Source organism: Coregonus clupeaformis, chromosome 21, assembly GCF_020615455.1.
Source record: "Coregonus clupeaformis isolate EN_2021a chromosome 21, ASM2061545v1, whole genome shotgun sequence".
Taxonomy (NCBI): Eukaryota; Metazoa; Chordata; class Actinopteri; order Salmoniformes; family Salmonidae; genus Coregonus; species Coregonus clupeaformis.
The window spans coordinates 54901859-54926700 of NC_059212.1; the positions used below are offsets into that span (position 1 = coordinate 54901859).

The following is a 24842-nucleotide window of genomic DNA, read 5'->3' on the forward strand; positions in this document are numbered from 1 at the left end:
CTGCGTGCGGGGCGAGGTCCCTGTAGAGGCCCACCTACTGGAGGTAGTCAGTCACTGCAGCAGCCTTCGCTCCAGGAGCTCCATGATCCTCCTCAACGTTAACAAGGCCCTCATCTACCTGTGGCACGGCTGCAAGGCCCAGCAACACACACGGCTGGTGGGCCTCACCGCCGCACAGAGGATCAAAGAACAGTGAGTCTGCTTCTCAAATGGCTCCCTGTTGTCTAAATAGTGCACTACTTTTGACCAGGGACTAGTCATTTTTCCTGACCATGTACTATGCCAGGTAGTTGACCAGGAAAAACTCTTGTCTAAATGTGTAATGAAATGTGTAATACGGTATGTCGCCGTCCCAAATGGCACCCTATTCCCTATATAGTGCACTACAGGGCCCATACAGCTGTAGTCAAAAGTAGTGCTCTATATGGGGAACAGGGTACCATTTGGGACAGCCGGTATATGTGGCTATGATGTGTGATGTGAAGCATGGCTACTGTCTGTTAGATGTCCGTTGGAGACGGGGCTCCACAGCAGCAGTAAGGTGACCGTCACACAGTGTGACGAGGGATCAGAGCCCACGGGATTCTGGGATGCTGTAGGGAAGAAAGACAGGAAAGCCTACGACTGCATGCTGCAAGGTATAGTACTGTTATATATATATATATACAAACACTGAAATAACTCACAATATGGCAAACTGATTATCCAGGTTTAGGTACAGTTAGTTAATGTTAAAACTGAGCATGAATTTTCTTGTTTTAGATCCGGGTAAATTCAACTTCACCCCTCGGCTGTTCAAGCTGAGCAGTTCTTCAGGGGAGTTTGTGGCTACAGAGTTCTTCCACCCCTCCAGAGCTCCAGACATGGTCAGCTCTCTGCCCTTCCTACAGGAGGACCTGTACCAAGCCTCCCAGCCTGGTGAGTCCTACTATACCATAGTAATACATTAGCTCTGTAAGGACCTGTACCAAGCCTCCCAGCCTGGTGAGTCCTACTATACCATAGTAATACATTAGCTCTGTAAGGACCTGTACCAAGCCTCCCAGCCTGGTGAGTCCTACTATACCATAGTAATACATTAGCTCTGTAAGGACCTGTACCAAGCCTCCCAGCCTGGTGAGTGTATAAGCCTCTCTGCTTGGCACTCAGCATTAAGGAGTTGTCCTCTCTGTTGGAATATTGGTGTACAAAATGGCTGCTCTGACATAACTTCCTCTTCCTGTATAGCTCTGTTCCTGGTGGATAACTTCCATGCGGTGTACCTGTGGCAGGTCTGGTGGCCTCAGGACTGTATATTAATGTTATGACATCACTTCCTCTTCCTGTAGCGTTGTTCCTGGTGGATAACTTCCATGAGGTGTACCTGTGGCAGGGCTGGTGGCCCCAGGACAGCGAGAGCTCCGGCTCCGCCAGGATAAGATGGGACATGGACAGGAAGTGTGCCATGGAAACGGTGCTGCAGTACTGTAAAGGTAGGATACCTGATTATGTCATCATCTCTGGCCTCTCTCAGTTAAGATAAGGTGCTTGATGTTTATCTTTTCAAGAACATTACATCTTAAACACTACTTCATTAAGTGCAGGTTTTCCTTTTCCAGTTTATATGCCCTTTGAACCCTGCACCCACAGACCTTTGATTGTCAAGCACACAAACTCTTTGTTCTATCTTTTCAAGCCCATTTGGTTTCATTGTACTGTTATCGTGTGAATCTTTTCACTAAGGGCATGTATCTAGTTAGGATTTGTTGCTAAACGTGCTGACTTCCTCCTGCAGAGAAGAATGAGCAGAAGTCGTATCTGATCCATGCTGGTCTGGAGCCTCTCACCTTCACCAACATGTTCCCCAGCTGGGAGCACAGAGAGGACATCGCAGAGATCACTGAGAGGGTGAGTTATTCGCCACACTGACCTGACAACCCCCTTATACACACACACACACTCTGACCACAGGAGAGAGTTGGGTAAATTGGGACATTTTTTACATCCAGCATTACTACGTCAAGGGAAACATAGCATTCTTTCTAACAAAGATATCTATACAGAACAAAAATATAAATGCAACATGTAAAGTGTTGGTCCCATGTTTTTATGAGCTGAAATAAAAGATCCCATAAATGTTCCATACGCATATACATTATTTCTCTCAAATTATGTGCACAATTTTTTTTTACATCCCTGTTAATGAGAATTTCTCCTTTGCCAAAATAATCCATCCACCTGATAGGTGTGGCATATCTAGAAGCTGATTAAACAGCATGATCATTACACAGGTGCACTTTGTGCTGGGGACAATAAAAGGCCACTCTAAAATGTACAGTTTTGTCACACAATGGCGGGAAACCAATCGTTTTATCAGCAAAAAAAAGAAACGTTCCTTTTTCAGGACCCTGTCTTTCAAAGATAATTCGTAAAATCCAAATAACTTCACAGATCTTCATTGTAACGGGTTTAAACACTGTTTCCCATGATTATTCAATGAACCATAAACAATTAATGAACATGCACCTGTGGAACGGTCGTTAAGACACTAACAGCTTATAGATGGTAGGCAATTAAGGTCACAGTTATGAAAACTTAGGACACTAAAGAGGCCTTTCTACTGACTCTGAAAAACACCAAAAGAAAGATTCCCAGGGTCCCTGATTATCTTTGTGAACGTGCCTTAGGCATGCTGCAAGGAGGCATGAGGACTGCAGATGTACTGTGAGACGCCTAAGACAGCGCTACAGGGAGACAGGACGGACAGCTGATTGTCCTCGCAGTGGCAGACCACGTGTAACAACACCTGCACAGGATCGGTACATCCGAACATCACACCTGCGGGACAGGTACAGGATGGCAACAACAACTGCCCGAGTTACACCAGGAACGCACAATCCCTCCATCAGTACTCAGACTGTCCACAATAGGCTGAGAGAGGCTGGACTGAGGGCTTGTAGGCCTGTCGTAAGGCAGGTGCTCACCAGACATCACCGGCAACAACGTCGCCTATGGGCACAACCAACCGTCGCTGGACCAGACAGGACTGGCAAAAAGTGCTCTTCACTGACAAGTCACGGTTTTGTCTCACCAGGGGTGATGGTCAGATTTGCGTTTATCGTCGAAGGAATGAGCGTTATACCGAGGCCTGTACTCTGAAGCGGGATCGATTTGGAGGTGGAGGGTCCGTCATGGTCTGGGGCGGTGTGTCACAGCATCATCGGACTGAGCTTGTTGTCATTGCAGGCAATCTCAATGCTGTGCGTTACAGGGAAGACATCTTCCTCCCTCATGTGGTACCCTTCCTGCAGGCTCATCCTGACATGACCCTCCAGCATGACAATGCCACCAGCCATACTGCTCGTTCTGTGTGTGATTTCCTGCAAGACAGGAATGTCAGTGTTCTGCCATGGCCAGCGAAGAGCCCGGATCTCAATCCCATTGAGCACGTCTGGGACCTGTTGGATCGGAGGGTGAGGGCTAGGGCCATTCCCCCCAGAAATGTCCGGGAACTTGCAGGTGCCTTGGTGGAAGAGTGGGGTAACATCTCACAGCAAGAACTGGCAAATCTGTTAAATTGTTTTTTCCCCTCATCAATCTACAAACAATACCCCATAATGACAAAGCAAAAACAGGTTTGTAGAAATTCTTGCTAATTTATTACAAATAGAAAACGGAAATATGACATTTATATAAGTATTCAGACCCATTACACAGTACTTTGTTGAAGCACTTTTGGCAGCGATTACAGCATTAAGTCTTCTTGGGTATGACGCTACAAGCTTGGCACACCTGTATTTGGGGAGTTTCTCCCATTCTTCTCTGCAGATCCTCTCAAGCTCTGTCAGGTTGGATGGGGAGAGTTGCTGCACAGCTATTTTCAGGTCTCTCCAGAGATGTTCGATCAGGTTCAAGTCCGGGCTCTGGCTGGGCCACTCAAGGACATTCAGAGACTTGTTTCCGAAGCCACTCCTGCGTTGTCTCGGCTGTGTGCTTAGGGACGTTGTCCTGCTGGAAGGTGAACCTTCGCCCCAGTCTGAGGTCCTGAGCACTCTGGAGCAGGTTTTCATCAAGGATCTCTCTGTACTTTGCTCCATTCATCTTTCCCTCGATCCTGACTAGTCTCCCAGTCCTTGCCGCTGAAAAACATCCCCACAGCATGATGCTGCCACCATCATGCTTCACCATAGGGATGGTGCCTGGTTTCCTCCAGACGTGACGCTTGACATTTAGGCCAAAGATTTCAATCTTGGTTTCATCAGACCAGAGAATCTTGTTTCTCATGTTCTGAGAGTCAAACTCCAAGCGGGCGGTCGTGCCTTTTACTGAGGAGTGGCTACTGTCTGGCCACTCTACCATAAAGGCCTGATCGGTGGAGTGCTGCAGAGATGGTTGTCCTTCTAGAAGTTTCTCCCATCTCCACAGAGGAACTCTGGAGCTCTGTCAGAGTGACCATTGGGTTCTTGGTCTCCCCCGATTGCTCAGTTTGACCGGGCGGCCAGCTGTAGGAACAGTCTTGGTGGTTCCAAACTTCTTCCATTGAAGAATAATGGAGGCCACTGTGTTCTTGGGGACCTTCAATGCTGCAGACATTTTGTGGTACCCTTCCCCAGATCTGTGCCTTGACACAATCCTGTCTCGGAGCTCTACAGACAATTCCTTCGACCTCATGGCTTGGTTTTTGCTCTGACATGCACTGTCAACTGTGGGACCTTATATAGACAGGTCTGTGACTTTCCAAATCATGTCCAATCAATTGAATTTACCACAGAGGGACTCTAAGCAAGTTGTAGAAACATCTCAAGGATGATCAATGGAAACAGGATGCACCTGAGCTCAATTTCGAGTCTCATTGCAAAGGGTCTGAATACTTATGTAAATAAGGTATTTCTGTTTTTTATTTGTAATACATTTGCAAACATTTCTAAAAACCTGCTTTTGCTTTGTCATTATGGTGTATTGTGTGTAGATTGCTGAGGAAAATGTTTGATATAATCATTTTTAGAATAAGGCTGTAATGTGGAAAAAGTCAAGGGGTCTGAATACTTTCCGAAGGCACTGTATGTGAATGTGACCAATACAATTTGATTCGATTTATTAACCCACACAGCTATACACACATTAACCATACACCCCCCCCCCCACATACATCCAAACACCCACATGACCGGTTGAAATATACAGTACTCTTATCCTCCTTTTTGGGACTATTCGAGTTGATAGTATCTCTGTGTCTCTCTCTCTCTCTGTGTGTGTGTGTGTGTGTGTGTGTGTGTGTGTCTCTCTCTCTCTGTGTGTGTGTGTGTGTGTGTGTGTGTGTGTGTGTGTGTGTGTGTGTGTGTGTGTGTGTGTGTTCAGGAGGTGGAGGTGTGTAACCAGATCATCCTGGTGGAGGATGTGCTGGCCAGGCTGTGCCAGAACACCTATCCCCTGGCTGAGCTGTTGGCACGCCCACTTCCTGAGGGCGTCGACCCCCTCCGCCTGGAGATCTACCTATCAGACCAGGACTTTGAGGTGAGAACACACCCCCTGATCAATGACCATTCAGTTCTAACACACGCTGAGAGAATAGGAGACCTTGATTTCAGATTTAATGAGCTGGTTTCCCAGACAAATGTTAGACCTAGCCCAGGACTTAAAAGCGCTTTCAGTGGAGAATCTCAATTTCTTAAAAGCACTCCTCTTCCCTCTCACCCACTATTCAACAAGAGAGAGGCCATCTCCCTCCCTGTGTGTTGATCTCTATTTACAGAATTCAACACACACACACACACACACACAGAACGCACACTGACGGAGGACAGAGTGTGGTCCAGCATCGGAGCTCTCTCTGTGTACTCAGAAAATGAGTTCTCTCCCCCTGGGCGTCAGCTCCACTCCCCACAGTCTGACCAATGAGGATTGAAGGTCAGAGAGATGCTTGGCCAATGAGAGCGAGACCAGGGGTTGTATGTATAATGCATCTCAGAGTGCTGATCTAAATTATTATTATTATTTTTAAAATTTTAGCAGACGCTCTTATCCAGAGCGACTTACAGTTAGTTTTTTTTGTTTTTTTTCATACTGGCCCCCCGTGGGAATCAAACCCACAACCTTGGCGTTGCAAACGCCATGCTCTACCAACTGAGCTACATCCCTGCCGGCCATTCCCTCCCCTACCCTGGACCAATCGTGCGCCGCCCCATGGGTCTCCCGGTCGCGGCCGGCTACGACAGAGCCTAGATTTGAACCAGGATCTCTAGTGGCACAGCTAGCACTGCGATGCAGTGCCTTAGACCACTGCGCCACTCGGAAGACCCAGATCTAGGATCAGTTGGCCAATGAGAGTGAGACCAGGGGCTGTATGTATCATGCATCTCAGAGTGCTGATCTAGGATCAGTTTGACACTTAATATCACAATGAATAACGACAGGGAAGACATGATCCTAGATTAGCACTCCTACTCTGAGATGGTTGATACCTACAGGTCCTAATGTAATTGATGTGATTCTCTTACCATCATTACTTTACGCTCCCTGGCTATTGATGTAACATATATACGCTGGGAGTCAGGAAGCAGGTGCAGAAGGTGAGCTTAATAAAGAACCGATACAGATGAACAAACATGAGAAGCGTACAGAATGTTAGAGAAAACAATAGTACCTAATGACTGATGTCAACTGAGGGCTAAATTAAGGGGGAGTAAACACAGAGGGAATGACGACCAGGTGTGTGTAATGATGGGGACCAGGTGTGTGTAATGATGGGGACCAGGTGTGTGTAATGATGGAGAGCAGGTGTGTGTAATGATGGGGACCAGGTGTGTGTAATGATGGGGACCAGGTGTGTGTAATGATGGAGAGCAGGTGTGTGTAATGATGGGGACCAGGTGTGTGTAATGATGGGGACCAGGTGTGTGTAATGATGGGGACCAGGTGTGTGTAATGATGGGGAACAGGTGTGTGTAATGATGGAGAACAGGTGTGTGTAATGATGGGGACCAGGTGTGTGTAATGATGGGGAACAGGTGTGTGTAATGATGGAGAGCAGGTGTGTGTAATGATGGGGACCAGGTGTGTGTAATGATGGGGAACAGGTGTGTGTAATGATGGGGAACAGGTGTGTGTAATGATGGGGACCAGGTGTGTGTAATGATGGGGACCAGGTGTGTGTAATGATGGGGACCAGGTGTGTGTAATGATGGGGAACAGGTGTGTGTAATGATGGAGAACAGGTGTGTGTAATGATGGGGAACAGGTGTGTGTAATGATGGAGAACAGGTGTGTGTAATGATGGAGAACAGGTGTGTGTAATGATGGAGAGCAGGTGTGTGTAATGATGGGGACCAGGTGTGTGTAATGATGGGGACCAGGTGTGTGTAATGATGGGGACCAGGTGTGTGTAATGATGGGGACCAGGTGTGTGTAATGATGGGGAACAGGTGTGCGTAATGTTGGGGAACAGGTGTGTGTAATGATGGGGAACAGGTGTGTGTAATGATGGGGACCAGGTGTGTGTAATGATGGAGAACAGGTGTGTGTAATGATGGGGACCAGGTGTGTGTAATGATGGGGAACAGGTGTGTGTAATGATGGAGAGCAGGTGTGTGTAATGATGGGGACCAGGTGTGTGTAATGATGGGGACCAGGTGTGTGTAATGATGGGGAACAGGTGTGTGTAATGATGGAGAGCAGGTGTGTGTAATGATGGGGACCAGGTGTGTGTAATGATGGAGAACAGGTGTGTGTAATAATGGAGAACAGGTGTGTGTAATGATGGAGAACAGGTGTGTGTAATGATGGAGAGCAGGTGTGTGTAATGATGGGGACCAGGTGTGTGTAATGATGGAGAGCAGGTGTGTGTAATGATGGAGAGCAGGTGTGTGTAATGATGGAGAGCAGGTGTGTGTAATGATGGAGAGCAGGTGTGTGTAATGATGGAGAGCAGGTGTGTGTAATGATGGAGAGCAGGTGTGCATATTAATAGTTGTCAGGGCCGGTGGTTAGTAGACCAGCGACGTCGAGCGCCAGAGGGAGGGAACAGGAGGAGGCGTGACAATTGACGTCTAATAGCACTGTAATAAACTGTGACCAATACCCAGGATCTAGAGTCCAAGCTAACTCCTCCTCTCACCTTTCAGGCTGGGTTCTAGCGGATTCAGATAAGGTGAGTTGTTTGGGCTGAGGACTATGATGAATGAGCGCTGGTGATCAGACTGTTCTTCCTGAACCATAGTGCAGCATCCTCACTGAACTGTGTTTTACCTCTGACCTCACTGACTCACTCCTCTCGTCCTCTGGGCTGTCCTGCTTGTCTCTATCTCTCTCTCTCTCCACCTGTCATTCCTTTCTTTCTCCACAGCGAGGAGGAACACTGTGGATCACTTCTGTCTTTGTAGCATGGACTCCCAAGGTTAACTACTTCTGTGTAAACTGTGTTTCGCTTTGAACTTTGAACTCTGGTGGGACCACAACCTGATAAAAAAAATGACGGTTCACTATTTGACATTGCCCTGTTTTGAGTTCAGCCAATGTGAAAATGTATCAACTCACTCCATCTCTCATTGTATTAATTGATTATGTTCTCCCCATGCAGAAAGCGTTGGACATGAAGAGAGAAGAGTACGATGGATTACCAGGGTGGAAGCAAGTAAACTTAAAGAAGGCTAAAGGACTGTTTTAGTGTAAGTTAACCTGACGATGGTTGTGGAGAGAAGAAGAAATTCAACAATTCTTGGAGGACAGTGGAAGTTGATAAAATGCTTCTTTATTGATAAAACCAACGTGTTTTTGGCCCGCGTTTTGCCATTCATCAGGTTGGTTGTGGTGAGAAGAGGATGGAGAGACTGTTGATGATGTAGGCCACCAGGCTGTGTCCCCCACCAGGCTGTGTCCCCCATTCAGCCCTTCCCAGCGGTGTGACTGAACACCAGTGGTAGCTGGTAGCACTTTAAATCGGAGGATGTGATCATAGTTTGGGTGGAATGGTTTTACAAGAGTTTGATACAATTTCATTCACTCCATTCCAGTCATTATCATGAGCCGTCCTCCCCTCACCAGCCTCCTCTGCTGAACACACTCTCAGGGACAGCTTCACTGAGGGAATCATAAGTGGGAGAAGAGGACAGAGGCTGCAGTGGGGGATCTGCTAATGTGTGCTGGCCTTATGTAGCATCATGTTTTTAACTTTTAACTATGTAGGAAAATGAAAATCCTGCTAAGCAAATTTTGTTCAGTGGCTTCATCAGGAATTGTACAAAGCAGGATGAAACACATCCTCTCCCTCTGTCTCTCTCTGTCTCTCTTTCTGTCTCTCTCTGTCTCTCTCTGTCTCTCTTTCTGTCTCTCTCTGTCTCTCTTTCTGTCTCTCTCTGTCTCTCTCTCTGTCTCTCTCTGTCTCTCTCTCTCTCTCTCTCTCTCTCTCTCTGTCTCTCTCTGCCTCTCTCTCTCTCTCTCTCTCTCTCTCTCTCTCTCTCTCTCTCTCTCTCTCTGTCTCTCTCTGCCTCTCTCTGTCTCTCTCTGTCTCTCTCTGTCTCTGTCTCTCTCTCTCTCTCTCTCTCTCTCTCTCTCTCTCTCTCTCTGTCTCTCTCTCTCTCTGTCTCTCTCTCGTCTCTCTCTGTCTCTGTCTCTCTCTCTGTCTCTCTCTGTCTCTCTCTCTCTCTCTCTCTCTCTCTCTCTCTCTCTCTCTCTCTGCTCTCTCTCTCTGTCTCTCTCTCTGTCTCTCTCTGTCTCTGTCTCTCTCTCTCTCTCTCTCTCTCTCTCTCTCTCTCTGTCTCTCTCTCTGCTCTCTCTCTCTCTCTCTCTCTCTCTCTCTCTCTCTCTCTGTCTCTCTCTCTCTGTGTTTCATACTGTACTAGTGTGTATGTAGACACTGTACTAAGTCTCCTAGAAGCACATACTATGTCACCACTCATACCATGTGAGTTGAAGAGGACAGTCAGCAACTCTGGGACAGTGGAAGTTGTTAAAAATGCTTCTTTATTGTTAAAATAAACCAACACGTTTAAAACGGCCCGTAGCCTTCATCAGGGTTTTACACATAGAGAAATGAAGAAGGCCGGCAGAACTTCATACCATGGACATCATCAATGACATCATTTACAAATGTTTGCACATTTATTTAAAATGAAATACAGAAATATCACACCCCTGAGTCAAACATTTTTGACATTAATTTCACTTTGACAGTATAGGGTATTGTGTGTAGGCCAGGGACAGAAAATCTAAATGTAATCAATTTTAAATTCAGGCTGTAACACAACAAAATGTGGAAAAAGTCAAGGGGCTGAATACTTTCTGAAGGCAATGTATGTAAAAATGTATTCAACTTGAAAGTTCTGTGTAATATCTCTGTTAGTAGGAGTGTTTTTGTTCTTGTCTGCGTTGTCTCAAAAGGTGAAAACATGCCAAGTATGTACCTTTTTGTTTTGCATTCTCTGGTATGGTACCTGGAGCTGTCATAATGATGTCTAAGCTTCACAGGTACCTGAGAAATGTCAATTGTTGTATTTTTAAAGGCGTGTAATTCTTCTTTTTCTGTATTTTAATGTATAGTGCCTTGCGTTTGTGTACAGTTTATATACAGAAATTCTAGTCTGCATTTTCAAAGACTTTAGTGAATAAACAAAAATCAAAATCCAAAAATCCAAATAGATGTTAGTGTGTTTTCTTGATTGTTCACATCCTCGTCTCCTTCTCAAATCACATTCAAGTAGATCTGAGGTTTTTCCCCTCGCACCTTCTCCAATGTGCTTTAAGAAGGAGGCAAGGAGAGGATGCGACGAATCAAGGAAATACAATTAAGATTCACCCACTGTTGGCTAAGGCAGATCTGATTGAATCGAGCCCTAAATCGTCTTTGACTTTGTAACAGTTTGTCTTATGCCCAGCAGGTGGTGGTCGTGTGAGGCATGTAGACATTTGCGAAGCATATGTAGGATTACTATGAGAAATGTTATTTTCTTAGTCACTGCTGTGTAGTTCTAAAATGTGAAGAACTAGTTGTTGCGAATTGTAGTGTTAATACATTTTCTACCAAGCAACTCATCTGCTGTATTCTGATTTGGTCAGACGTTGGTTAATTGTTGGGAGAGAACAGGAAGTAGTTGAGTTGATGCATGGCTGTGCATTTGGTCAGTGTATCATTCAATCTGTGAAAGAGTAATCATTCCCCAATCTCTATCCAGTGTTTGGTGGGGTTCCCCTGCTCAGACGTTGCATGCATCAACCAATGGTTGTGTGCAATGTCATTGACTGTGTCATTGACTGACAGAATGCTATAGGGGATACCGGGGTTGCTTGGCACACTTTTCACTCTGGTGTGTATTTCTCAGCATCAGTATATCTTACAATACTCTTTTCAATATTAGGAGAAATACCAAGGTCTTGAGTTGAAATGGGGACCCTTTTATCCTCCTATCTTATTCCAACATGGAGTTATAAGCCATTAAACACACTCTGTCCTCTTGACAACCAGTCCCTTCCCGGGGTTGGTTGGCACACAGTATGGGGTTGGTTGTCAAACAGTATGGGGTTGGTTGTCATGACTGTATGGGGTTGGTTGTCAGGACAGTATGGGGTTGGTTGTCATGACTGTATGGGGTTGGTTGTCAGGACAGTATGGGGTTGGTTGTTACACAGTATGGGGTTGGTTGTCAAGACAGTATGGGGTTGGTTGTCAGGACAGTATGGAATTGGTTGTCACACAGAATGGGGTTGGTTGTCAGGACAGTATCGGGTTGGTTTTTATGACAGTATGGGGTTGGTTTCAGGACAGTATGGGGTTGGTTGTCAGGAAAATATTTGGGTTGGTTGTCAGGACAGTATGGGGTTGGTTGTCAGGACAGTATGGGATTGGTTGTCAGGACAGTATGGGGTTGGTTGTCACACAGTATGGGGCTGGTTGTCAGGACAGTATGTGGTTGGTTGTCAGGACAGTATAGGGTTGGTTGTCAAACAGTATGGGGTTGGTTGTCAGGACAGTATTTGGGTTTGTTGTCAGGAGAGTATGGGGTTGGTTGTCAGGACAGTATGGGATTGGTTGTCAGGAAAGTATGGGGTTGGATGTCAAACAGTATGGGGTTGGTTGTCACACAGTATGGGGTTGGTTGTCAGGACAGTATGGGGTTGGTTGTCAGGACAGTATGGGGTTGGTTGTCAGGACAGTATTTAGGTTGGTTGTCAGGAGAGTATGGGGTTGGTTGTCAGGACAGTATGGGATTGGTTGTCAGGAAAGTATGGGGTTGGATGTCAAACAGTATGGGGTTGGTTGTCACACACTATGGGGTTGGTTGTCAGGACAGTATGGGGTTGGTTTCAGGACAGTATGGGGTTGGTTGTCACACAGTATGGGGTTGGTTATCAAAAAGTATGGGGTTGTTTGTCAGGACAGTATGGGGTTGGTTGTCAGGACAGTATGGGGTTGGTTGTCAGGACAGTATGGGGTTGGTTGTCAGGACAGTATGGGGTTGGTTGTCAGGACAGTATGGGGTTGGTTGTCAGGACAGTATGGGGTTGGTTGTCAGGACAGTATGTGGTTGGTTGTCAGGACAGTATGGGGTTGGTTGTCAAACAGTATGGGGTTGGTTGTCAAACAGTATGGGGTTGGTTGTCAGGACAGTATGGGGTTGGTTGTCAGGACAGTATGGGGTTGGTTGTCAAACAGTATGGGGTTGGTTGGCACAATGTTTGCTAGTAGTTTATTCATTTTATAACAGGAAATGAAGCAATATAGTAAAAATAGTCTTAGGAATATCCATGATCAAAGAAAGGGTTTCTAACAAAATTCAGTATTTTATGCCTTGAGAATAACATATGACATTTTGAGTAAGTGTGTGTGTGTGTGTGTGTATGCGTGTGTTTGTACAGGCATGTGTGCGTTTTTGTGAGTAAAGAGCATTGAGGGGGGTGGGGGCAGAGTAAAGAGCATTGAGGGGGGTGGGGGCAGAGTGTAGAGCATTGAGGGGGTGGGGGCAGAGTATACAGCATTGAGGGGGTGGGAGGCAGAGTAAACAGCATTGAGGGGGTGGGGGCAGAGTGTAGAGCATTGAGGGGGTGGAGGCAGAGTAAACAGCATTGAGGGGGGTGGGGGCAGAGTATACAGCATTGAGGGGGTGGAGGCAGAGTGTAGACGCATTGAGGGGGGTGGAGCAGAGTAAAGAGCATTGAGGGGGGTGGAGGCAGAGTAAACAGCATTGAGGGGGGTGGGGGCAGAGTAAACAGCATTGAGGGGGGTGGGGGCAGAGTAAAGAGCATTGAGGGGGGGTGGGGCAGAGTAAACATCATTGAGGGGGGTGGGGGCAGAGTGTAGAGCATTGAGGGGGGTGGGGGCAGAGTAAACAGCATTGAGGGGGTGGGGGCAGAGTAAAGAGCATTGAGGGGGTGGGGGCAGAGTAAAGAGCATTGAGGGGGGTGGGGCAGAGTAAAGACATTGAGGGGGTGGGGGCAGAGTAAACAGCATTGAGGGGGTGGGGCAGAGTAAAGACATTGAGGGGGGTGGGGGCAGAGTGTAGAGCATTGAGGGGGGTGGGGGGCAGAGTAAAGACATTGAGGGGGTGGGGGCAGAGTGTAGAGCATTGAGGGGTAGGCGAGTAGGGGGTGGGGGCAGAGTGTAGAGCATTGAGGGGGGTAGGGGCAGAGTGTAGAGCATTGAGGGGGGTAGGGGCAGAGTAAACAGCATTGAGGGGGGTGGGGGCAGAGTAAACAGCATTGAGGGGGGTAGGGGCAGAGTGTAGAGCATTGAGGGGGGTAGGGGCAGAGTAAACAGCATTGAGGGGGGTGGGGGCAGAGTAAACAGCATTGAGGGGGGTGGGGGCAGAGTGTAGAGCATTGAGGGGGGTGGAGGCAGAGTAAATTACATTAAGGGGGGTGGGGGCAGAGTGTAGAGCATTAAGGGGGGTGGAGGCAGAGTAAATTACATTAAGGGGGGTGGGGGGACAAAGTGAAATAAGGTAGCTGACTAGTGGTGGCTGTTCAGCAGCCTGATGGTCTGGGGGTAGAAGCTCTTGGCCAGTCTTCCAGTTTTTTGCCATGATGCTCCTGTGCTGCCCGCGTCTTAGTGATGGAAGTGCGGAGAACAGGGCGTGGCTCGGGTAGCTGATGATCTTCTTGGCCTTCCTGCGACACCTGGTGTTGTAGGTGTCTTGGAGGGCAGACAGTGTTCGGCTGAGCGTATCACCCTCTAAAGCGCCTTGCGGAGATTGGGAGTAATTAATTAGCACTGTGTCAACCAACTCGTGAGACAACCCACCCCAGTCTCCCCTAACATATGTGGTTAGCTGATATGTAAAATACCTATCCAGGTGTTGTAAGATCTGGCATGCATCAGCAACGCCTGGGCAGAGAAATACTCACATTGTCCATACAGAGTCATCCATCCACCATCTGAAGCCTAGTTTATACCTGGTTCTATAATGTGTCCCTTGTCCTGATATTGTCCACATTCTGATTGTGCCCACATTTTTAGACAGGTGGAGACGATTTGTGATCTGATTGAGATCAGATCTTCCTGCCCACATCTGGAGGTAGTCAGGCACACAGTGTGTCTGGATATCTTACAAGTGTAGACAGATCTGGACAGGGAAACTATTTAAAATTCCCAATTAAATAAATACATTTGAAATCATTATTATCTTTCACCATTGACTTATGCCATCAATATGTGTCTTAAAACGTTATTTTGAAATTTTGAAAGAATATTTGTGAAATAATGTGCATGCAGAGAGGGACCAGAAATTTGTCACAATGCGGACACAGTGGACAGATACGAGACACATTTTAACACCATGTGTAAACATATTTCTGAAAATGTGGGCACAATCAGAATGTGACAAGATCAGGACACAGTATGTTAGCGCCATGTATACATTTACATTTACATCATTTAGCAGACGCTCGTATCCAGAGCCACTTACAAATTGGTGCATTCAACTTATGATAGCCAGTGGGACAACCACCTTTTTTTTTAAAATGTATTTTTTATAGGGGGTGGGGGAAGAAGGATTACTTTATACTATTCCAGGTATTCCTTAAAGAGGTAGGGTTTCAAGTGTCTCCGGAAGGTGGTCAGTGACTCCACTGTCCTGGCGTCGTGGGGGAGCTTGTTCCAACATTGGGGTGCCAGAGCAGCGAATAGCTTTGACTGGGCTGAGCGGGAACTGTGCTTCCGTAGAGGTAGGGGGGCCAGCAGGCCAGAGGTGGATGAACGTAGTGCCCTCGTTTGGGTGTAGGGTCTGATCAGAGCCTGAAGGTAAGGAGGTGCCGTTCCCCTCACAGCTCCGTAGGCAAGCACCATGGTCTTGGAGTAGATGCGAGCCTCAACTGGAAGCCAGTGGTATAAACAGGGCTTTTGTCATGGTCACTCTAGAACATTACAACGTTTACCAAAAAACATAGAATTATCATCGCACGCTGTCTCTGTGAATGTTTCTTCATGTGGAGTGAGCAGAACAAGTTTATTACAACCGAGACGCCAGTCCTTCCAGTCAGCGCACTGGTCAGCAGGCTTTGTGCATCTCCACCTGCAGAGGTGAGCGATGGATTACACCAATGATGACGATTAGTGGCACACTTTGTGATTAAACTTCAGCTGATAAATTGGTTTATTTAAAACTCAGATAACTGATATAATATACAGTAACTACATGCTTACCCTGCGACAACTAACTTGCAATCTGGAAGCGTCTTTGATTCATGTAAGCATTTTATTCGTTCCTCCAAAAAGAAACCGTTTACTTGAAGGCTAAGAGAGAAAGAGAAACATATGGAAATGTCTGCTCTACCCAAAATTACAACCAAATAATTGCAGCCTTACCGCAAAAGTGGAAGAGGAAAGTGGAAGGGGGAGAAAGTAAGGAACTTGTCTGTCGGCCTTGCATTAAAGAACATAATTGGTTAAGGAAAACTGTGATACATAAAAAAGTATATCAGTTTCACTTAAGGACCAAAGGATTGACAGCCGTCCCATATAGATTGCAAAATAGTTGGGAAGAGATCTTTGACGTACCGATCCCATGGCATAGTGTTTATGAACTGACACGCAAAACGACACCGGATTCAAAAATTAGAATCTTTCAATTTAAATTATTATATAAAATTCTTGCTACCAATAGAATGTTATTTATATGGGGGATACAATCTTCCCAGCTCTGCAGGTTTTGCTGTGAAGAGACAGAATCATTAGATCATTTGTTTTGGTTCTGTCCATTTGTAGCTTGTTTTTGGAAACAGGTCCAGGAATGGCTAAAGGATTGCAATATTTACCTGGAACTAACCTTGCAGATAGCATTACTGGGTGATCTGAAAAATCATAGTCAATCAATCAATAATATAATAATACTTTTAGCAAAAATGTTTATTTTTAATTCACAATCTGTAGAAGCAATGAGAATAGAAAGGTTCAGAATTTTTGTAAAACATCACAGTACGGTCGAAATATATATGGCAAATAGAAATCCTATATGGATGGTGTTAAGAGATAGATGGGAGGTATTGAATAGAGTTGAAGGATGGGACTAATAACAAATAACAACAAATAATAACAAAGATAGCTAATAATGTAAGCATACTGTGTCCATAATAAGTATATAGGTTGTATGTTGGGAACTTGTGGGAAGGAGCACAGTTAGAAAGATATGGCATATAGAAGCAAACCGGATGGACACCATGAAAATGATCGGAGAGGTTGAGAGTAGAAGAAGTTCAGGAGCAAAAAAATAATAATATATATATATAATAGAATTATTGTAAAATTAACTCTGTCCATAAGGTGTAGATAGTAAGTATAGACCGGAAGTAGAGGCCTGGGCATTGTTGTTCACTAATTTACTCCAAGTAGGGAAAGGATGGTGGGGTTGAAAAGTAATAAAGGGGAGTATATATATAAAAAATAAAAAAACATGGGGGATTGGAAGTGATGTAGACAATTACATTGATAGAAGATACAATCTATCTGCAATATTAAGCTGATCCATTCCCCCTAAAAAAAAATAATAATAATAAAAATAAAAAATAAAAAATAAAATAATAAGAGAGAAAGAGAATAGAGGAGTCATGAGTGGAACACTGAAACAAACATCAGAACACAGACACTGATAGTGTAGCGGGTTGGACTCACCTCATGTCCTTCAGGTTGGAACAGGCTTGGCTGAGACTGACTACACTGGCAGCACACCTCTCTGTCAAGTTGCTCACCATCAGAGTTATTTTCTCCAGAGAGGTTTCATGGTGTAGTAGCGAAATCAGTGCTTCAGCATGCTCATCCCACTCTGGACTGGTAGAGGTCATTCATATGACACAAACACACAAACACAGACACTAATCAAATCATGATAAAGAAAATATTTGACGTACAGTATTTTTTGTATTTTTGTGCAGACTATACAATACATTAATGTACTGTGGATATTTTATTGAAGCCAGTAGTCCTTACTGTTGAGTGGGAAATAGCTGAAAGAAGCTTCTCAAGTCAAATACAGGATTGCCAGATAGGGTTAATTCAATGCATCTGACTGCTCTCTGGAACAGTAGAGCTTCACTCCAACTTTCGCAATCATTTAAATCGCTGTGTTCAATAGTGAACCTGAAATCCAAATTACATTATTTTAATCCTGTACACATGAATGTATACCAATGTATGATTATTCAGTGTCTTGCTACAGTATGTTGAGCAAAGTTATCACTATATGGCAGCAAGTCACATATCAAGGATTTTTAAATGATATGTAATGCAATTCATCAGTGAAAGGTTCAAGGTTCAGTGTTAGGTATTTGAGATTTGCTAAATTAGGAAGTATAGCTTTCTAAGACTCCCTCACCTTAACTTGTCTACAGGGTGGATGATTGCTATATGGCAGCAAGTCACATAAAGGATTTTTAAATGATATGTAATGCAATTCATCAGTGAAAGGTTCAAGGTTCAGTGTTGGGTATTTGAGATTTGCTAAATTAGAAAGTATAGCTTTCTAAGACTCCTTCACCTTAACTTGTCTACAGGGTGGATGATTGCTATATGGCAGCAAGTCACATAAAGGATTTTTAAATGATATGTAATGCAATTCATCAGTGAAAGGTTCAAGGTTCAGTGTTGGGTATTTGCTAATTGAAGAAGTATAATCTAGACTCCCTCACCTTAACTTGTCTACAGGGTGGATGATTGCACGCAGGTCATCCACGTCAGTGTCTGATAGGTCAGCCTCACAGCACACAGCCAACCTGTCATCAGGAACAAATACATATATTTATTTACTTTGTTATTTAGCAGACCCTCGTATCCAGAGCAACTTATAGGAGCAATTTGATTTTTCACCTAGTCGGACCGTGGATTCAAACCAGCAATCTTTTGATTACTGGCCCAACGCCCTTAACTGCTAGGCTACCGCCCTACTTCTACACATTACTCAAAACCTCATAGTAGGATGATAAACTGTTGTTTATTTGTGATACAGTATCACTTCTTTAGTTAAACTCGAGTGCAACAAGTAGGCTAAAGAGTATTGGTAAATCACAGCTGTGTTTCTTTATACGGGTTCGAAGCCGGGTCTCCTGCGCATCACAAGACTGGGTTTGCATTGTGAGCTAAAGCCTAGGCATTAGCATGGGGAGACAAAGCAAGTAGTCAGGTCTCAGACAAGGTTACTCATCACTTGAATTTGCCTCACTAAACCACCTTCATTGCATGTACAATACATTCAGATATCCACCGTTAAAAACATTTCAATACATTCACAGACTTCACAACACACTGTGTGCCCTTAGTCCACAACTACCACATATCTACAGTACAAAATCCATGTGTACGTGTGTGTATAGTGCGTATGTTATCGTGTGTGTATGTATGTGTCTGTGCCTATGTTTGTGTTGCTTCACAGACTTCGCTGTTCCATAAGGTGTTTTTTAATCTTGCATCAGTTACTTGATGTGGAATAGAGTTCCATGTAGTCATGGCTCTATGCACAGTCGTGGTCAAAAGTTTTGAGAATGACACAAATATAAATTTTCACAAAGTCTGCTGCCTCAGTTTTTATGATGGCAATTTGCATATACTCCAGAATGTTATGAAGAGTGATCAGATTAATTGCAATTAATTGCAAAGTCTTTGCCATGAAAATGAACTTACTCCCCAAAAAAACATATCCACTGCATTTCAGCCCTGCCACAAAAGGACCAGCTGACATCATGTCAGTGATTTTTTCGTTAACACAGGTGAGAGTGTTGACAAGGACAAGGCTGGAGATCACTCTGTCATGCTGACTGAGTTAGAATAACAGACTGGAAGCTTTAAAAGGAGGGTGGTGCTTGAAATCATTGTTCTTCCTCTGTTAACCATGGTTACCTGCAAGGAAACACGTGCCGTCATCATTGCTTTGCACAAAAAGGGCTTCACAGGCAAGGATATTGCTGCTAGTAAGATTGCACCTAAATCAACCATTTATCGGATCATCAAGAACTTCAAGGAGAGAGGTTCAATTGTTGTGAAGAAGGCTTCAGGGCGCCCAAGAAAGTCCAGCAAGCGCCAGGACCGTCTCCTAATGTTGATTCAACTGCGGGATCAGGGCACCACCAGTGCAGAGCTTGCTCAGGAATGGCAGCAGGCAGGTGTGAGTGCATCTGGCCCCGTCCATCGTCCCTTTGATGCGGTGAAGTTGTCCTGTCCCCTTAGCAGAAAAACACCCCCAAAGCATAATGTTTCCACTTCCATGTTTGACGGTGGGGATGGTGTTCTTGGGGTCATAGGCAGCATTCCTCCTCCTCCAAACATGGCGAGTTGAGTTGATGCCAAAGAGCTCGATTTTGGTCTCATCTGACCACAACACTTTCACCCAGTTCTCCTCTGAATCATTCAGATGTTCATTGGCAAACTTCAGACGGGCCTGTATATGTGCTTTCTTGAGCAGGGGGACCTTGCGGGCGCTGCAGGATTTCAGTCCTTCACGGCGTAGTGTGTTACCAATTGTTTTCTTGGTGACTATGGTCCCAGCTGCCTTGATATCATTGACAAGATCCTCCCGTGTAGTTCTGGGCTGATTCCTCACCGTTCTCATGATCATTGCAACTCCACGAGGTGAGATCTTGCATGGAGCCCAAGGCCGAGGAAGATTGACAGTCCTTTTGTGTTTCTTCCATTTGCGAATTATCGCACCAACTGTTGTCACCTTCTCTTAAGAGTGTGCTCCTAATCTCAGCTCGTTACCTGTATAAAAGACACCTGGGAGCCAGAAATCTTTCTGATTGAGAGGGGGTCAAATACTTATTTCCCTCATTAAAATGCAAATCAATTTATAACATTTTTGACATGCGTTTTTCTGGATTTTTTTGTTGTTATTCTGTCTCTCACTGTTCAAATAAACCTACCATTAAAATTATAGACTGATCATTTCTTTGTCAGTGGGCAAACGTACAAAATCAGCAGGGGATCAAATACTTTTTTCCCTCACTGTATAATGCCTTATGAGCAATGCATAAAGCATTGTGATGCATGGCATACAGTGTTGCTAATAACTGCTCACAGACATCTATGACAACACTTCATTTACATTTGAGCCATTTAGCGGAAGCTCTTATCCGGAGCGACTTACAGCTAATAGATTCATGCTAGTTGCGACAACCACATATCACATATCACAGTCATAGTAAGTGAAACTTGTAAGTCAAGTGCAAGTGCAAGTTTTTTTCAATGGAAGAATTACCACATTCATAGAGCATTATGACCAAGGCTGCATAATGTCTTATGAAGCAAAGTGTTATAATACCCTTATAGGAAATGCTCAATATTGCATTATCTGGGCTCATCAAGGCGTATATTCTAATTCCCCTGTGCATCCTGGAATGCATGTTACTCTGTCTTACACACCAAACATTGACGGTGGAACCCCTCTTCACTTCTCAATGAGCATTTCATATAGGGCATTATAACACTTTGTTTCATAAAACATTGTGCTGCCTGCTCGGATGCAGTCTTTTCAATTGAATTCATTAAAATTATATATTGTATGATATATTATCAGTTGACTGGGAGTTACATTAAAAGTTATTAGACTTACTCTATGCTTTCATGTGCCTTACTGATGAGGAACATTAATTTGTCTGCTGTATTACTGGTGATGTATTACTTTCAACGTTTCTGGGTTTGTGTTTAGTGAGAGCAACAAACAAGTCCTGCACTTTCTCATCAGAGAAGTTGTTCTCAGTCAGACTGAAAAATACAGACACATTGGAGTTAGGTACAGAAACACCCTTTGAAAAGAGAGCAACATAAACAGTCCCTCTAAAAACATCCAGAGAGTATCAAGAAACATTCCTTCTAAAAACATCCAGAGAGTAACAAGAAACATTCCTTCTAAAAACATCCAGAGCAACAAGAAACATTCCTTCTAAAAACATCCAGAGAGTAACAAGAAACATTCCTTCTAAAAACATCCAGAGAGTATCAAGAAACATTCCTTCTAAAAACATCCAGAGAGTAACAAGAAACATTCCTTCTAAAAACATCCAGAGAGTAACAAGAAACATTCCTTCTAAAAACATCCAGAGAGTAACAAGAAACATTCCTTCTAAAAACATCCAGAGAGTAACAAGAAACATTCCTTCTAAAAACATCCAGAGTAACAAGAAACATTCCTTCTAAAAAACATCTAGAAAGTAACAGAAACATTCCTTCTAAAAACATCCAGAAAGTAACAGAAACATTCCTTCTAAAAACATCCAGAGAGTAACAGAAACATTCCTTCTAAAAACATCCGGAGGGTAACAGAAACATTCCTTCTAAATGCAATATATCTTTATCAAACAAATATATTAATCTGGTTATCAAACTTAATGAAGGATGTTCTTTGTTGAAGGTTTGTGTGAACCAGCACTAATAACAGACTAGTGTGGTTTGAATAATGTTGTTTCAAAGTACTAGACTGATGGTAGAAATGTTATTGAGAAATTATCATTCATATAATTTGTATTAACTGAGCTGAGGTTGTTGATGTTGCTATAGAGATATACTAAACTAAAAGACTGTTGGTGGTAATTATATTGAAAATATCATGTGATTCTTACTCCAGCTCCAAACTCTTTCCCTCTCCCAGCCCTGTCAGCAGATCATCTAAATCATCATCGGCTAGGTCGTCCACCTGCAACCTACAAACAGTGTCCCAAAAACAACCAATTGAGTGACTGAAATGTCTGAAATAATTAATTAAAGAGTTTAAATTAAAAACAAATATCCGTGTCCAAACTAAACATTTTGGCTACATTATGAGGTTGCAAGAGAAACATTATACTAAATTAAATCAGTTTACATTATTCTTGGGTGAGAAAGGGAAATGCAAGAATACTCACACAAGATCTTTACATTTTCGCAACCCTGGTAAAAGTATTTTCATGTTCTCTGCAGTTAAGTTGCACCCACTCAGACCAATACTTTCAATGGAATTGCAGTGCTGAAGACAATACATCAACACCCAACAGTCTGTGTTTGTCAGGGGAGTCCCGGTCAGATGAATGTCTGTGGATGTTTTCATGGCTTCCTTAACAAAATCATCTGCATGGAGCTCATATAGACAGTGAAATGTGAAAACGGCATTGAACATCTAACGATTTGATCCTCATTTCCTTTTTCAGTGACTTTAAGAATAAAATGTTTGAGCTGGGTCCAAGGATCTGACACTGTCTGTGAGACACTATCATGGTCAAATAAGACTTGCTGCTCTTCCATTCCCTTTTCTGCCAGCTTGCCAAGTCCTTGGAGGATAGTAAGAACTGACTGACCCATATCCTGACTGTGATGCTTCAACAGAGTGGCAACAAATTCAACAAAGATGGAGGTGGTGGTCTCCAGCGATTGGATCATCTCTGTGCCTTCTTCAAACTGCTCCCTATAAACTGTGCAAATGATCCAGCAGATGACTGGAATGAAACATGCGGTGAAAAGTGTTTCATTTTTTCTCACAGTGTCATAGGCTTGCTGTGAGTGTTGCTCCTTCTTGAAGAATCTCTGGAAGTATTCCTCCACCCCCTCTTTAGAAAAGCCCACTATCTCAGCATATCTCACTGGATTTTTGACCACTCCATTCAGTTTGTCCAGCGCTGTGGACCTGGTGGTGACAAGCAGGAAGGACTCGGGTAAGATCTGCTTTCGTATCAGGCCACTCAGTGTCTCTTCGGGGGAGCACTGTGTCCACGGGTCCCTGGGAAGGGAGTCTTTCGGTACATCAAGCGGGAATTTGAGCTCATCAAAGCCGTCTACCAGGAAGAGAACCCTCTCAGGAGACTGGCGAAGGACCTGCTTGATCATTGATGATAAACTCTGATCATAGTTCGGCAGATCCATCACACTTTTATTTCCAGTGGCCTGGTTTAGCTCTTTGCACCTCAGGTGAAAAACAAAGTCAAATCGGTCTTGATAAAGTCTCTCACACGCCCAGTCAGACATGATCTTCTGTGTGGTAAATGACTTGCCTGTCCCAGAGGGGCCCTGCAGTATAACAGTTCTCTGAATGTCTCCATGCTCGTCTGGGTCAAACAGCCTCTCCACTTTGGTGCTCTTGTAGGCCTTGCTGTCCCTCTGGCCCATGACTTGATAAAAATTCTGTCCTGTGGAGCGGATCTCCTCCTCTCTCTCTCTCTGCTGACGGTGTTTCTGGATGATCAGGGGCTCAGTGTAGCGGTCATGTTCTCCAGGGAGAGAGTTGTACTCCTGCACTGTGGCACATTCACCTCTGATGACGTTCTTGAACTTAAGGCTTATTCTGCTTTTTATTGTCTACACATTGATACAATAACAGAAAGGCCATTCATCATTTTACAAATGTTTTTCTGTTGAAAACAGTGTTTAAATCATATTAATTGAATCATATTAATTTAACAACATTTAAAAAGGCTTACCTCGTTCATCTCTTTGTTTGATGTGGAATTCTATATAAATGATACCAATGATGAACAAATACCTCACATTAAAGTATTGTTACAGTACAAGTCTTCGCACAAGATATTGTTATGGCAGACACTGACTACATCCTAACAATCCATTGAAAATGTTAACACACAACAGTCAATTTTCAAATTTGCAACAGTCAGTTTGGGCAGGGCTCTGTTTCACAACTTGGCTCTCAGGATTACATGTCTGTGTACATCTTCACTCACCCAAGTCCTGGACCAGATGAGGATCATTCTCCCTCAGCATGGAGAGAAAGGCAGATTTCACTTTGTTTCCTCCAGAGTGGAGGGCTTTAAAGAGCTGCCTCATTTTGTCCTCATCAGTTCTGGCAGCGCTGATGTTAGAGTACAGCTCGTTATGGATCATGCCTTCAGAGAGCAGCTCATCAGCTATAGGCATCACCATGGTGACCCTCTGAATGAGCTGGTGCCTGTGTTCATCCACAAACTCAGCACCTATGGAGGGCAAAGGTTAAACTTGATTATTATCAAGAATATATAGATTATTCATCCTTTAACTGGCACACCAACAACAACAAAAGATATCTGCATTTTTTTTATTTCTGCAAAATATGTGTATTTAGTCTCAGTAGGCCATAAATTAATTTTTGTTTGCATTACTTAAACTTGGATATATAATGCATCGCAAGCATCTCAACCACGATGCATCTCAACCTGCCGGTTGAGTTGCCCAATTAGAGTATACGAATTTTGGATTGGAATTAGTATAGACTTTTTAAATCTAAAATATTATACATTAATTTACACTATGTCTGCTTAATTTACTGTACCTTTAATGGAATAATAAATGGATAAATGAGGATGGATATCAAATATGATACATTTGTGTGTCGAAATATGAATATTCAAATGCATGTAAATTAATGCATTTACAGTTTATATGCTTAGAATACCAGTACAATTACATGTACTGAATGATATTGTGAAAGATATTGAAGATT

At 43.9% G+C, this 24842-nt stretch overlaps 2 protein-coding genes across 2 annotated transcripts in view; one reads left to right on the top strand and one right to left on the bottom strand.

Annotated features, from left to right (window-relative positions):
• LOC121534463 (supervillin) overlaps positions 1 to 9304 on the top strand; it is a 91510-nt gene extending 82206 nt beyond the window's left edge. The window contains exons 34-40 of the mRNA XM_045206056.1: positions 1 to 192; positions 505 to 638; positions 763 to 918; positions 1329 to 1472; positions 1775 to 1887; positions 5338 to 5493; positions 8555 to 9304. The exon at positions 1 to 192 is cut by the window's left edge and continues 16 nt beyond it. Coding sequence (XP_045061991.1) covers positions 1 to 192; positions 505 to 638; positions 763 to 918; positions 1329 to 1472; positions 1775 to 1887; positions 5338 to 5493; positions 8555 to 8641 — 982 coding nt within the window. The 3' untranslated portion in view covers positions 8642 to 9304. The remainder of the gene's footprint in view (positions 193 to 504; positions 639 to 762; positions 919 to 1328; positions 1473 to 1774; positions 1888 to 5337; positions 5494 to 8554) is intronic.
• A 12936-nt stretch (positions 9305 to 22240) lies between these two features.
• Positions 22241 to 24286, bottom strand: LOC121534464 (NACHT, LRR and PYD domains-containing protein 3-like). The gene is made up of 3 exons (XM_045206057.1): positions 24088 to 24286; positions 22611 to 23646; positions 22241 to 22250 (listed from the first exon to the last, which is right to left on the bottom strand). Exons 1-3 carry the CDS (start codon positions 24284 to 24286, stop codon positions 22241 to 22243), a joined length of 1245 nt encoding a protein of 414 aa, XP_045061992.1.
• Between the last annotated feature and the right edge of the window lie 556 nt (positions 24287 to 24842).

Bases quoted from the DNA above. Each gene is read 5' to 3' on its own strand.
- LOC121534464 (XM_045206057.1), bottom strand. From the start codon at position 24,286: ATGGTGATGCCTATAGCTGATGAGCTGCTCTCTGAAGGCATGATCCAT. The intron at 23,647-24,087 runs GTGAGTGAAGAT...AATGTGCCACAG, and splicing joins TCATCTGGTCCAGGACTTGG to TGCAGGAGTACAACTCTCTC.